Raw genomic sequence first — 15313 nt, forward strand, 5'->3', positions numbered from 1 at the left:
CGCTCATTTTTCCCTCAATGCTTTTCTGTCGTCCGCAAAAATAATGTCGGAGAAAAATATGTGACATTAGTTTGAATGTGAAGCAGTCGGTCACCGAGGAAAGATTGCATTACCGTACATGGAATTTGTCAAAGGCAGGCTAAGAGTCAAAAGAAAATATGTTAGATAAAATTGGAGAAACGGCACTGGGGTAAGCTCGCACAACATGTCAGGTGTGATGACTGGGCATCTGCAATTTTACTTTGAAGGAGCCATTTTAGGTTCAATCGAATCATTTTCAGTGGTCGTTCAAAAGTTTTGAAAATTCACCACAAATGGAGCCCTGAAAAATAGTTTCAAACTCACACACATTTACATAGATAATATATATATATATATATATATATATATATATATATATATATATATATATATATATATATATATATATATATATATATATATATATATATATATATATATATAATCAGGCATTTTAGAACCAATTTGGGGTTTTGTTTGAATTGCATTTATTAGTTGACCATACAAGCAAAATGTGGCTCGCCATTATGCATGCCACTATTCCCTGTTTTCCACTTTTTTTTTTTTTTTTAATACAAAGGCCTCAAAACCCCCATCATGTTCCCCTCTCCAGTTGGCTTCCCTTAACGCCACAGTGGTCCTGATTGAAAATCCATGTAGGTTCCTCTTTAGATAAGAGACTTCTCTCGCTCACCCTCTCAGAGTCAAACGATGATGGAAGTGCAACGTGACACGTTCCTGTTTAACATCACCTGGTGTCAAAACAAGACACCCGACACCTCGCTGCGTCTGTTTTCCTGCCAAGTGATGCATGAAGGCTGCCATCATTCTGGCTGTCAGATGCTGCAACAGAATCCGGCACTGGAGTATCTGATAAAATTGCATCTGGAGCAAGCAATACAGTATATTTGTAAAAAAAAAAAAAAGTACGACGGAAAACAAGGATTAGTGGAAAAAAACACACACACACACACACACACATATATATATATATATATATATATATATATATATATATATATATATATATATATATATATATATATATATATATATATATATATATATATATACACACATACACACTGTATTTTCGACACTATAAGGCACACCTAAAAGCCTTCATTTTTTTTTAAAAAAAGCTGATGGTGCGCCTTATAATCAGGTGCGCCTTATATATGGATCAATATTGCGATTGGGATTCGTAGATGGGGAATGAACTGATAAAGTAAGCTTGACCTGTTTCTTTTGTGTGTTTACAATTGAACAAGGCTGGTCTTATTGACATTGAGTTATTATGCGATTGAGAGTTTAGAGTTATTATTTGAGTTATTATTGTTATTACTTTGAGTATTACTATTTTGTGACTGAAAAAGTTTATATGTCATAAAATATGTCATTAATTGAGGTTGCGCTTTATAATCCGGTGCGCCATATAGTGTGGAAAATACAGTACATATGTGTGTGTGTGTGTGTTTGTGTATATATATATATATATATATATATATATATATATATATATATATATATATATATATATATATATGAGCATGTGTGTGTGTCACAATGAGCTCTTAAATTACTTTAATAGTATTTACCACCATAGATTTTGACTATTAATTAGTTAGCATCATTGAAAAAGTAACTTTTAGAAAATGGTCCTGTTTCGCACCATCTGTATCGAAACAAAAAAAATATTTTTTTAAGATGATGCTACTGTATAAATATACAACTGTGTGACCTGATACTCCCTTCACTGCTGGTTTATTGTTCAAGGCAGATTGCACCTATAATATTCTATGATAAGCATTCCATCAATGTTTGACCAACCGGATCAGAAAAAATACCAGTCCATTTCAAGCGAGCAGGAAGTGCAATTTAGCATGTTAAAGTATGTATTTGGGAACATGTCAGAAATTAGCAGTGTCATGAATCACAATTTGTAGCAAAAAAATAAGATGGGCATTCGGACATATGTCAGCTTGAAATTTGTGACAAACTCCCACTTTGACACGCCACTCCTCTCACCAACCGTTATCTTGTTTAGTTTTGCACTTTGGCACCTGTAACATCACATTTCTACGATAATAAAGGCATTAAAGTTTGTTCACAACAAGTCCAAATGTCATCGATTGAAGCATAGCTCCAGGAAGTGACCCTGGGGAATATTTACACACCAAACGATCCGTTCACTTGTGACTGAGGCAGATGCACTGAGGCGCTCCCCAGGGTGAACGTTTGAAGCTTGTAGACCGAATCTGCGTCTTCACATGGAACATGGCTGCAAGAGTTGGGGACAATCTCCAATGTCCATCCTGTTTGGACCTCTTTAAAGATCCTGTCATTTTGAAGTGTAGTCACAGCTTCTGTCGTGCGTGCGTGCAGCAGTGGTGGGAGCAGAAAGGACATCCAACATGTCCAATGTGTAGGACAGAGATGAATTCAATGGACCTGCCTATGAACTTGGCCCTGAGGCATGTTTGTGAGTCCTATTCACAAGTCTCAGAGGAGTCCGAGGACAGCCGCAGCTTGCACGAGGAGATCTTTTCGCAAGCCTCGGAGGAGTCCAAGGACATCTGCAGCTTGCACAAGGAGAAACTGAAGCTCTTCTGTTTGGACCACCAGGAGCTTGTGTGCCTCATCTGCAAACAAACGAAACTCCACTTTGGGCACAAGTTCTGCTCCATCTATGAAGTTGTCAAAAGCCACAAAGAGGAACTCCAGGAAGGTCTGCACAATGCAAAGGAAAGATTAAAAGATTACAAGGAAAAAAGAGACAACTGCAATGATCAAACGCTGTACTTCAAGGATCAGATGGAGCAGGTGGAAAGCAAGATTAAAAAGGATTTCGAGGAGCTTCATCACTTCCTGAAGGTTGAAGAGGAGGCCAGGTTGTCTGCTCTGATGGACGAAATGCAGAAGAAGACTCAGAGGACGAAGGAGAAGATCAAGGCTCTCGGCAGAGACATAGTCACTCTGTCAGACGCTATCAGAAGCACAGAGGAGCAGCTGACCTCAGACCCCGTTTCCTTCATAAAGAACTTCAAGACTGCGATGAGCAGAATCCGGAAGCTCCCTGACAAGCCCGAACCCCTGGCAGGAGCTCTGCTGGACGAAGCCAAACATGTGGGCAACCTGAAGTTCAGCGTGTGGGAACGAATGAAAGAGATGGTCTACTACAGTCCTGTTATTCTGGACCCAAACACGGCCGATCCAGGACTCAGCCTGTCTGAAGATCTGACCGGCGTGAGCTTTGGAAAAAGACAGTCGTTTCCAAAGAATCCGGCGAGGTCCGAATGCAATTGTGTGCTGGGTTCTGCTTTGACCTCGGGGACACACACCTGGGATGTTGAGGTGGGAGACAACAGTGACTGGAGACTTGGGGTGGCGTGGGGGGACCCTTTTTTGCCAAGTGAATTGAATGGATTTAGAATTGCACGTCATGATCAGAAATACACAAAGTCTTTTGCCCCGTTCGGATCCTGGAATCCGCCAGTGAAACTGCAGAGGATTCGCATTGAAGTGGACTCAAACAAAAAAACACTTTCATTCTCCGATTCTCTTACAAACACACAATTGTGGAAAAGCAATCCTTCTGATTGGCCGATTTTGTCTGACAACATGAAAATGTTTCCTTACTTTATGACAAGTGATAAAATCCCTCTCCAAATCGTTCCACTTGCCCCTCGCGTTACCACTCCAAGTCAGTGATGATGTTGGAGATTTTTGCTTCCACGTTTGAAATCTGATCATTTGTTTTGATTGAGATAACCAAGGAGATAGTTGACACTGATAGATCTGCAAAGGAACAACAAAAACAAGAATAAAGAATATTGACGAACTGTGTAAAAAGAACTCAATTGAGTGAAATGTTTTGCTTGCGGAAATGTAATAAATCATGAAATTGCCATGACGTATTTCATTTTCAGTTTGTTCAATAAAACAGTTCAATATGTAGTTACCTCCTTCAATATTTATTTGATTAGATATGACATGTTTTAATGAAACCAAGACTATGCCGGTTGTATCAGTTTTGAGTTCATGACAAAAATATTAATTTTCCTCAGAAATGTCCCTTTTTGGATTTATAAAAAAGTAAGCACCTTAATGTGTCGACTTTTAATTTTCCAGCAGCCAAAAAGTTCAAATTGCAATCAAAATATATGAAAATAAGTGATTACTAGTTGATGTGCACCTTTGCTAAGGAGTTTTTTCATCCGACAAGCTAGCGAAGGCGTCCCTTTGAAGTTGCCATAGAATGCTCCGGACTCCCTCGTCTCAAACGTCATTTCACAAATGAGTTAGATAAATGGACAAAGCCAATAATATAAGTCAGAAACACCGTGATGCGACCCTCCAGCACGATATCAAACAGAATCCAACAATTATGCTTCAGGAATGAATTGTAAGCCTCACGGAAAAGTCATTTTGGGGTTGAGTCGTTTTGGGTCATCTTTCTCCTAAAGTACTGGTTGCTGTGGGCATTTGAAAAAGATGAATGCGCCAAAACATTAAATGTGTTTTTTACCTTGGCAACATCCCAAGTTTAACTTCATCTGTGTTTGAGCTACCTCCTTATATTACCGTATTTCCGCACTATAATGCGCACCTATAAGCCTTAATTTTTATGAAAAGCTGATGGTGCGCCTTATAATCAGGTGCGCCTTATATATGAATCGAAATTGAGATTGGGATTCGTAGATGGGGAATGAACTGATAAAAGTAAGCTTGACCTGTTTCTTTTGTGTGTTTACAGTTGAATAAGGTTGCTTATATTGACATTGAGTTATTATGCTATTGAGAGTTTAGAGTTATTACTTGAGTCATTACAGTGATCCCTCCTACCTCACGGTCTCAGATATCGCGGTCTCAGTACTTTGCAGGTTTTTCCAGGAAAAATTAAAAATATTTCAAAATAAAAAATCCTTTAAAAAATGTGCAAAAATGTAAAAAAATTGAAAAAAAGCAAAAAAATACATTATACAGTACTGTATTCATCAAATAATGAAGTAATATTAGTTAATAACTATGTTAAGAATTCTTCAAGCGTCAGAGTTCGTGACGTTTTTAATCTTATTTTGAAATGCATGCGTTTAATTTGTCGGGTCGCGTTGCATTTCCGTTTCCTGTTTAAGTTCTCTGTGCGTCATTCGGCTCGTTACGGTGACGTAGTGAATGACAACGTAAGCTCATATTTATATGTTTATTATCATTTATGTTGATAAGGCACGCTACTGCCCATGTTTAGTAAGCGATGAGCGTTTATTGTGTTTATGTGTTCGTTTGTGTAGAGGTTGCACTTTATACTTAGTAGTTGTTGTTAGTTGTTGCTAACCCGCTAATGTCGGCTAAAAATACAGTAAATTCATAGATTAAGTGTTTATATGTCAGTTGACTGACTTTAACATTGTTGTTGATTTATTATTCAACAGATACTACATGATACACCATACATAAGCCAAAATAAATGTGGAGTTCAACGTGATGACTTGCGTACTCTTTCCCCGCAGTCTTGGTGCAGATAACCAGTCCTGAGAACAAATTCTCAACAAACTAAGTAATATTAGTTATTTAATGAATATACAATAATGTTAATAATGCTAATAAGGATAATCTAATGTTGAATAATAGGAGAAAGGAAATAAAATACGGAAAAAAAGGACTGTTTATAGTTACTGCGGCTATATTGGGGCATACATAGAAATCTAGGAAGTGATACCCTACTTCACGGGTTTCAGACTTCGCGGGGGTTGACACCCCCCATTAACCGCAAAGTAGGGGGGGGGGGATCACTGTATTGTTATTACTTTGATCATTACTATTTTGTGATTGAAAAAGTTTGAAAGTATGTTTGTGGGTGCGCCTTATAAAATAAAATACGGTATATATAATTTTTATATAATTTTAAAGGGAATTAAGTGTAGAATTTAAATATATCAGTATCTGGATTTTGTGTTTTGGAGATATCAGGCCGGTTTAGTGAAAATGCATCCTATATAATACTTTTTTGGGGGGTACTTTCCACATGTACAATTCTGTTGAACAGGCGGATCTGTGGGAGGTTCGCGATCCATCACGCCCAGCACGCCGTTCTCCGTGGAGGACCTGATGTCCGACCACATCTTCTACGTGCAGCGTGCGGGCCAGTCGGCGCAGCAGGACACCTTTAGCTTTTATGTCAGCGACGGACACAGCCAGACAGAGGCCTTCAACGTCAACATCGACATCCAGGTAATGAGAGGAAGTTTGACCTGTCCTTAGATTTTAAAATATGTGAATGTCACAACAAAACTTATGCTGGCTTCAAATTTTATTTACATATTTCTGATGATGTAATTCTGTTACCTGATTTAAAACGGAATTGTCTATGTATACATCAGTTGCCAAACTATGTTCAATGGCGGTCTGATTTAGAGTAAAGTTTAGGGAGCAAAACAAATGGAACATTTGGAACATTCTAACTGATATTTTAAGATTGTGTTGTGTGTATTGTGTTCAGAGACAATAGAAGGACAAAACTTTTTGAAAGGATGTGTCGACTCTTGTCTTTCACCAGTAGAAGTTTGTTTCAAGTATTTCATGTTTTTTTAGCAATCAGCAGCAGACTAAATGGGTTGCTTTCTGACTAAAAAGTAGAGAAAACAAGCTTTACATATGCAAGTACAACAATGAGTTGCTCATAAGTTTTTCTTCAAAGTTTGTGCGTCAACATAATTAAGTAGTTAACTATTGTAAACTATTGTGCAAACCCTCAAATTTCACAACTTAGCTCATTTTCAAATTATTGATTTTTAGAAAGACGAATTAATCGAATCCAATTCATTGCCCGGTCCTAGTTCACAGATATATAGTTAAAAATGTGCGTGACTCAAATTAAACATCAGCGGCTTTTTTCCTCGTCATTCAACATTCACTCAATAAACTGTTTACTCTTATCTCACCAACACCACACACACACCTTATTCAGATATACCACGCATATACATACTGTACTCTTTTCACATCTAAGGTGCCTAAGATGGTCCTCTTTTCGGCATTGTTATCTCCCTAAGAAGCTATTGTTCCCCTTCCAATCTTTGTCTTCTACTCAAAAACTATGCTGATTTCAAATCCAAAGTGATGCAATGCCCCCATCTACAGGGATCTGCTAGTCATTACAAGTTTACGTACTTAAATTTCTCAGACTACGTCGACTTGGCGCATACATTCATTTGTTGCAGTAAACGGTCCTGTTCCATTCCATCTGGCACTTTGATGCAGAGGCTGCCAAGTGAGATTCAATGTGGTTGTCTACGACCATGCGTTTCTGGCAATTTTCTGTTCCCTGGCACCCCAAATGAAGGTGGATGGTAGCCACTCATTGATTCCAGCCGGTGACAAATGTTTAAGCCTTGGCAGAGGTGCCTTCATTCATTCATGTTGTCAAGCGTGACCTTCCCACTAACGTTCGAGTGATCACTGCCTGTCGGCACCGCTGATGAACGCCACGTCCGAGCCTTCCAGATGAATTAATGCGGTCCTCTCTCTCTCTCTCTGGCTCCTTCGCTCGCTCGACAGGGCAAACGGCAAAACGAGCCTCTGGTGTCGGTCAGCAGCATCCACGTAGAGGAGAACTCCGGGGTGGTCGTCACCAACGAGTCCCTCAGCGTCCTGGACCAGGACACGCCTGAGAATGAGATTCTGTTCACCGTCGTCAGGACGCCATCTTATGGTCAGCACCATAACACATTTGACACTATTGGGTCACAATGATATGCTATTGCTAATTCAATTTTAGGGGGATGTTAATTAAGCCCCCTGAAACTCATTTAACTTGGTCAGCATGTCCATCATGAGTACACTGATAAAAACACTCAAGCATCAATGTTCAGAAAGACACCCGAACTCTTCCATTGTGCTTTGGAACGGCCGTTTTAGGATATTTTTTAGGATAATTTTCAGGCAGTTCTGAAGACAAACTCAAGAGTCCTGTTTAGGAAATGTGTCATTCGCTAAATGACAGATAAGTTCGCCATTTGGTTTTGAAATGTGCATTTTAAGACCGTTTTCCAGCGATTGTTATGACTTAAACTTTGGAAAATGTATTTGTATAGCCCTTAATCGCCACAGGATCTCATTGGGTTTCGCAAGTGAAAAAGAAATCGCAAATAAAATCGCAAATTGGCATCTTCTGAATACATTTCATAGAAAATCATAGAAATACATAGAAAATCTCAAAACCCCACCTACGGAAAAATAGTGAACCTTGAGGGACACTGGCAGGAACCCATGGCATGCATGTTTATCATCGGTAGACCTGCAAAAATCTTAAGAATTGTTGTCAGTGTTCGAAAAGACACAAAGGTCTGCCATTTGGTTTGAAAGAGCCATTTTACGATGACTATATTCCAGCAGACGTTGACAAACCTTTTGGGGAGGTTTTGAAAATTCAGCCACCTGACCACATTTAACAGAGAAATAAAACAAAATTGTATGCAGGCCGATCATGAGTGGACAATCTCAAGAATCAATTTCTAAAAATACACAGGTCAGTTTTTTGTTTTAAAATTGCCTTTTTAATAGATTCAAGATTCAAGAGTTTTATTGTCATATGTATAGTATTTTTATACCACTCAATGAAATTGTCATTCTGTTCACTTCCCTTGGATTAGTAAAACAACACCTCTAAAGTTAGACTTGGACATCTGCCGGTGTACACTCACACACACACACACGCGCACACACGCACGCACACACACACACAAAATCAAAGTTAAATTCAATCTAAATTCTAAAACCAACCTTCAAAAATAAATCTAGACCAGTGGGGCCCACCAAAATGTCCCCACAAGGACAAGAAGTCCCCACAAAGATGGTAAACCCTCGAATACGAGCCCCACCAACAGCAAAAACAAGAACACACAAATACCCACTTTAATGTGCTGTGAAGCTTCCATGGTGTGGATAGTAAATGACTGAGGCGGAACTAAGAAATGCACATACACACAAAGTTGAAAATAAGGCATCCATTGCAAGCTGACTGCAGCCATTTCTCAAACACACACACGCAAACAGCATGACACACACTCAAATTAGCTGACCTCCAAACACTATGTTTTCGCAGCGAAATTGTCCTTTCAATCCTGCCTGCCACAGCCAGACCAGCGAAAACAAAAGTGCTTGCCTGAAATAAGAAAAAAATACAGCATTACAGTTTTGGGACAATGTGCATCTGTGCCTTTTCGAGCAGTGTTAGAATCATTGCATGTAGGTTATCCCATATTTGTTATGCAATCAGATGGTATGCTTGTTAAACGATCAGTATATTGGTAGATTAGACAAAATGTTTTTTGTTACTGTTGGTTGTGAAGAAAAGGAATTGACGTGTCCCAAGCAGCCGCAAGAGGCCCGTGATCCGACCAACGGGTTCACGTCTTCGTGACCCGACCAAAGGACAAAAGCAAAACGAAAATGATGTTCCTTAGGAAAAAGATACCAGCATGGACTCTGAATTGCATTCCTCACAAACATAAACCGATTGTTTATATTGTTACCAAATGTCTCCTCCAACCCTTCAGGGCAGCAATGACTTTTTTACCTAGGGCAAACCCAAATGAATAAAAGAGTGACCAACAGAATTTGAACTGGAAGGAGCGTTTAGGAGGTGTAGGTTCCTGGCCGCTCTCCTCGCGGGAAAACCAGAAACCAGCAAAGGATGCCATCAGTTTTCACACAGTGACAGAATTTTGCATTCAGTCATACGTATCAATCTGAAGAAAATTCAAAGCACAACAGCAACAGTTGTGGTGCTATGTCAGAAGCTAAATTCAACTTCCACCCTGCGTTCCATGATTGAGCATCAACAAAGGAACAATATGATTGAAACCGCTTTTATTTTAGTATGAAAATAAGAATTACGATAATGTTCCTTTTTCGCGCTCTGTTATTGCCACCATGCTGTGACAATGCTGAGAAATTTTGGGTCAGGGCAGTCAGTTGCACAAGGCAGGTAATAACTGCTTGTTCAAGTTTGTTTCTATTTGACTTTGCCAAAGGAGAAAGAGAGACACATCTCAAAGCAGTCTTCAGGTTTAGTTTGAACTGCAGGAAGAAGCGCGAAGACATTTTTCACACATTTTCAAAGCTTTTCTTCCTATCCCCTCAGGTAAACTCCGTCGGCGTCAGTTCTACTCGCAGTCGCTGGAGAACGGCCGCGTCCTCGCGCAGGGGTCCACCTTCACCTACCAGGACGTCCTGGACCGTCTGCTGGTCTATACACCTGAGACGGTCAGCGGCGGTGTGGACGAGTTGGCCTTCAGTGTCACTGATGGTGTCCACGCCCACACCACAGGACGTTTGCGCTTCACCATGGACGTCACCCGCAGCGAGGGGCCACGCATGACCGTAAACAGAGGCCTTCAGCTGCCAGCTGGTGAGGATCGTTATCATTTTGGTCAAAATTTAAATCATGATTATTAATCACAATTATTCATCATGTTTGGTCAAACATCTATTTATTGCCCTTTTTTTAATCAAGCAGTATATAAACGTACGCCAGGGACGCTGTAACTGGGCAGTCCACTGTATTAGGGTGAGAAAAGCAGAAGCTTTTGTCACGCATGTAGGAAACATTGCCCCCTGGTGGTAGGATGACAAAGTTCTTTTTAAATATTAATGTCGCCAATGATCAACCTTAATTAATCGTGGCAGCCAATATCGTAATCGCGATTAAAATTTGATTAATTGCGCAGCCCTACGTGGTGTCAACGTTTGTTAACCATTTCTAGGACATCAAAAGATGTATTCTATTTCCTGCAGGTTCTTCGTCCAAGATTACCGAACAGAACCTGAAGGCTACTGACATAGACTCAGACAGTCTGAAGCTGCGATACGTCATGACAAAAGATCCTCCGAGCGGCAAAGTCCAGCTGAGCGGTGGCGGAGGCCTCGAGAAAGTTTCCACCAAGGGGCCCGTGCGCAGTTTTACACAGGAAGATGTCAACAAAGGTTTGTTAAAAGATCGACGAGCGTTTTAGTCTTCATTCCAACACTTTGGTTTATTGTGGTTTTGCAGGACTGGTGCAGTACAGCCACGAAAAAGGTGAGAAGGGAGGCAGCCAATCATTCAAGTTCAACCTGGTGGACCCGCAAGGCAACAAACTCATCGACCAGTCCTTCTTCATCAGCGTGCTCGGTAGGTTGAGTTCAAATTCCTACTTTGAAATGATTGCCTCTTATCGTTCCTCTCTCGCTGGGTCTTCCTTGGACGCTTCCACGTCTGTCGTATCGCTTCCCGCCACGCCGCCTCCCCGCGAGTCTCCCGCCTGCGTCTTCCCTCTTCGCTGGCATCCATCTTCCCCGCTTTTGTGCAGCTTATGTCAGTCCACATTTATCTTTTCCCTCTCATTTCTTTCCGATTTACTCAAACTCAGTAGGGCCTCCCAGGATGATTTGAAAACTCAGCCCTCCGAAGCCAATATCTCTCAAAAACATGAAACTTGGTAGACCTGTCTATCATGAGTTAACCCATGAAGAGTCTCAAGGATCCATGTCTTAAAATAGTGTCCCCAATCATGGTCTGCAGGCCGCACAGAGACCAATGGAAAAAATAAAGAAAAAAATAGTTGACATATTGTACTTCACCTTCACCCCAAAACGTTTTGAGAGCTGGTTCCGAAATAATTTGGTAACCTTCTGGGGCCCTTCAAACATTGCCACCAAATCTGCACCGCAATTACCAGACAGATTGGAAAGAACACTTTGTGTTTTCGTCTTTAATGTCCTTCCGTCTTCCCCCGCAGAGGACCGCCTGCCTCCATCAGTGGTGGTCAACAAAGGCCTGGTCCTGGACGAAAACTCTGTGAAGAAACTGACCACGCTGCAGCTGTCGGCCAGCGACCAAGACAGCGAACCTGGCGAGCTGCTCTACCGCGTCACCAAGCAGACCGGCCTGGGACACTTGGAACATGCTGCCAACCCTGGTAGGCTCAATCCAATGGCATTCTCTTATAACAATCGCTACTGATAAATAATGTTGAAAACCAACATTACAGAATTCTCCTTGGACCTTAGAATTGGACGCAGGCTTTTGCACTTCGCGTTATTACAAATCCATCCAGTTCCTGCCTTCTCTTGACATTTTCAAAGTGGTACACAATTAAGAACGGTAGATAATCGAGCTGATGATCAAAGCTTCAAGAATTCAACTGTCCTGCCTTGATCGTTTTAATTTGTGCTCCTATTTTTAAAATGAAAGGTGTTGAAATGGACAGCTCTCTGAATTCTTTGTCTTCTCTCCTCGGTAGAACTCTACCATAATTGATGTCGAAGTATCTCTCGGCTCCTTAAAAGCAAATTTCAGTACCCGGCTGTAGCTCATTACCATTTGTGAAGAATGCGTAATGCTTCTTGTGGCCTCTTGTGACTAAATAGCAGAGTGATGCGGCGTCATTACTCTCACAATTAGCGATGATTATTTTTCCAAATTGTCTCGTTAATAAGAAAGCGTGTTCGTTTTAGTCGGAGGGGAGTTTATTGTCTCGTTACGATGATGAAGGATGACAGGCGTAAAAGGGTGAGGACGCACAAGGCAATTGGTTTGCAACAATTGCAAGCGAGAAAAAAAAAGTCATATTAACGCTTGGATTCAACAAAACAAAAACAAATGGATTCGAAGGTAACCAGAGAATTTTCCTGGTCTTTCAGGACCCGCACAATATTGTGTTTATCTACAATACAAGCATGAGTCTGCCTAAAATCAGGAGAACATACTGTAGGTTTTTTTAAGAACAACACCTGTTTCTGAGCGAAAAGTGAATATTGTCCACATAATTTCAAAAAAATCAAATCAATTTAAACATACGTAAGTTCTGTTGCAGTGTTTTTATTCTGAGGCTAGATCTTGTGTGTCCAAACTATGGGTCAGGGTCCATTTGCGGTTCAGCAATTAAAAATTATGTTTATGTGACCTGTGAAATGCTCGTTTGACTTTAGGTATCTGGCTAAGATACCAAACTTGCAAGTTGTCTTCAGCTTTTAAGTTTTTGGGGGAAAATTCAAACTTTTTTTTTGTTTCCAATTCCTCTTTTGAACAGTTTTCCAGATCCAGATTGTGTAGCGTCTGAACACTGATCACACCCAACAACATTTTCTTTTTCTTCGTCTTGCAGGCGTTCGAATCGATAGTTTCACACAGGCCGACCTGGCGTCCCGCAGCATCCAGTATGTTCACACCAGTCAAGAAGAAAAGCACGCCGACCAATTCTCCTTCACCGTGTCGGACGGCACCAACGAGGTGACCACAAATCTTTTTCTTCTTTTGTTCTGTCTATGAAAAGGAACAAAATGGTTGTCAGTCCATATTGTGAAGAAAATAATCTTCATTCATTCACTGCGGTTGACTGAAGAACTCATTCACTGCCAATGACGGCTCTCGACTGCAACGATCCCTTTTTACCTGGATGGCACTGAATGGGCTCAAATTTATAAAACTGAAATGTAATATTAACAGTCAAAGTTACAAAATAATAATGTTTTATAAATATTTAAATAATTATTAAATCGTATCTAAAAAGCAAATAAGGATGTCAAAAGGTGATAGTCAATTAAATTTGTGTAGTATTGAAGGGTAATAAACAACTTGTAAATAATAATTAAAATTTAGTTTTACAAAGTATTAGTATTTTTTATGTCATTAAAAATAATACATTTAACTCAATCAGTTTCTAGATGATGTATTTATACATCTTGATAAGGCCAGACATATAATTTCAGATACTTATGTACATCATTTTTAAAAAATTAAAAAAAAAAAAAAATGGGTAAAAGAAATTCCTGGTGTAAGTAATAATCAATCAATCCTTCAATTATTTTCTCAATTAATTGTTTCCCTTTTTTTAAATCATTATTTTTCAATTCACCCTCACTTTATTGGAAAATACGAGGTTGTTTCAAATTAACAGTACAGAAAAAATATTGCTGTCTTTCAGTTAACGTGGTCCACATAGTGTCAAGAAATAGGCAAAAATCTTGGTCATTAGTATCAAAGTAAAAGCAAATTTTCCACTTTGATTCAGCACAAAGCTTTTACCATGGAAGACAACAGAAAATTAAGAATATTTATCGGTGAGAAGCTGAAATTCCAAGGATTTGGACAATTTCTCATTTAACAATCATTGCTAGCCATTTTCAGACACTAGCATAATATTTGAAAAACAATGCTAATGATTACATGGCATCGTCTTGACCCTACAAAAACGTATTAAGTTGGCAGTTAAAAGTAATTAAAACTCTGAAAATAAAGTCAGCTATAAGAAAAAGAGTGAAATTTAACAATATTTTTAGGTAGTAAAAAGTTAGTATATATATATATATATATATATAATTTTAAAATCTATTTGTATTTCAAGTGTATGGTGTTACAATGAAATAAATGGTGTCATATTAAGGCCTTAAAAAAAATTCTTAACATGTAATGTGGTCTCAAATGATTTTCCTCTAGATCGTTAAATGTTAAATTTCACGTTGTGGTGGTGTCCAGGTGGCGCAGACCTTCTACATCACCCTCAGACCGGTGGATGATTCGCTTCCCCTTCTCCACGTTCCTGGTATGCGCGTTCAGGAGGGTGTGAGAAAAACCATCACTGAGTTTGAGCTGAAGGCCACCGACGCTGACACCGAGGTTAGTGACGCATCTCTTTGGGGATGTGTGAAAAAAATCCTCAAGGTTTCAATAACCGCTAATACTGTCTGTCACCGGTAATGAGTGCTTTTCTTTTTGGCTTAATGTAACAAAGGAGGCGTTTAAACGAGGCACAGTATGATAGGCTGCTTTTTTTTTTTTTTTTTTTTTTACTTTCTTTGCATGCATGGGGAATAAGGTGGAAGTCTTTCTATTAATAGAGGATGTGACAATAACTACACTGAGCGTTAATGATGTTGTCACTTCTGGGAGAAGATTGGATGACCTATTAGCAATTGAGTCATGAGGCGTGCCTTTTTCTTTTTCAAAGTCTTATCAAAGTCTGTAGTGCCTCACAGTGGACATTCGTGGAAATGCGGGGCAGTTTGACAATAATAGGACTAGTGATATGGTATCACTAGCGCTTGCAAAGTTGACTCAACAAGCCACCTCTTTGAGTATAATTACAAGGCAATCACTGTTTTGTTTTTTATTTTATTTGATCTTTTTACCCATTTAGCATGCATGGAGGATACGATGGGGTTTTTTGACTTGAAAAGTGGTTACCTGTCAGTGATGGGGCACTGTGATTTGCTAAGAACAATTAAAAAAAAACAAGATGAATGCTGATTA

The 15313-nt window shown here is 39.5% G+C and overlaps 2 protein-coding genes across 2 annotated transcripts in view; both read left to right on the forward strand.

Annotated features, from left to right (window-relative positions):
• The window catches only part of fras1 (Fraser extracellular matrix complex subunit 1), a 164421-nt gene that overhangs the window by 127876 nt on the left and 21232 nt on the right, over positions 1 to 15313 (forward strand). The window contains exons 41-48 of the mRNA XM_088417752.1: positions 6068 to 6252; positions 7579 to 7732; positions 10166 to 10432; positions 10819 to 11007; positions 11075 to 11194; positions 11802 to 11981; positions 13170 to 13294; positions 14540 to 14680. Of these exons, the coding sequence (XP_088273878.1) occupies positions 6068 to 6252; positions 7579 to 7732; positions 10166 to 10432; positions 10819 to 11007; positions 11075 to 11194; positions 11802 to 11981; positions 13170 to 13294; positions 14540 to 14680 (1361 nt within the window). The remainder of the gene's footprint in view (positions 1 to 6067; positions 6253 to 7578; positions 7733 to 10165; positions 10433 to 10818; positions 11008 to 11074; positions 11195 to 11801; positions 11982 to 13169; positions 13295 to 14539; positions 14681 to 15313) is intronic.
• Positions 2267 to 3897, forward strand: LOC148429105 (E3 ubiquitin-protein ligase TRIM35-like). Its single transcript, XM_088417740.1, has one exon. It carries the CDS (start codon positions 2299 to 2301, stop codon positions 3730 to 3732), a length of 1434 nt encoding a protein of 477 aa, XP_088273866.1. The 5' UTR covers positions 2267 to 2298; the 3' UTR covers positions 3733 to 3897.

Source organism: Hippichthys cyanospilos, chromosome 1 (genome assembly GCF_059441005.1).
Source record: "Hippichthys cyanospilos isolate Australia breed blue-spotted pipefish chromosome 1, RoL_Hcya_1.0, whole genome shotgun sequence".
Taxonomy (NCBI): domain Eukaryota; kingdom Metazoa; phylum Chordata; class Actinopteri; order Syngnathiformes; family Syngnathidae; genus Hippichthys; species Hippichthys cyanospilos.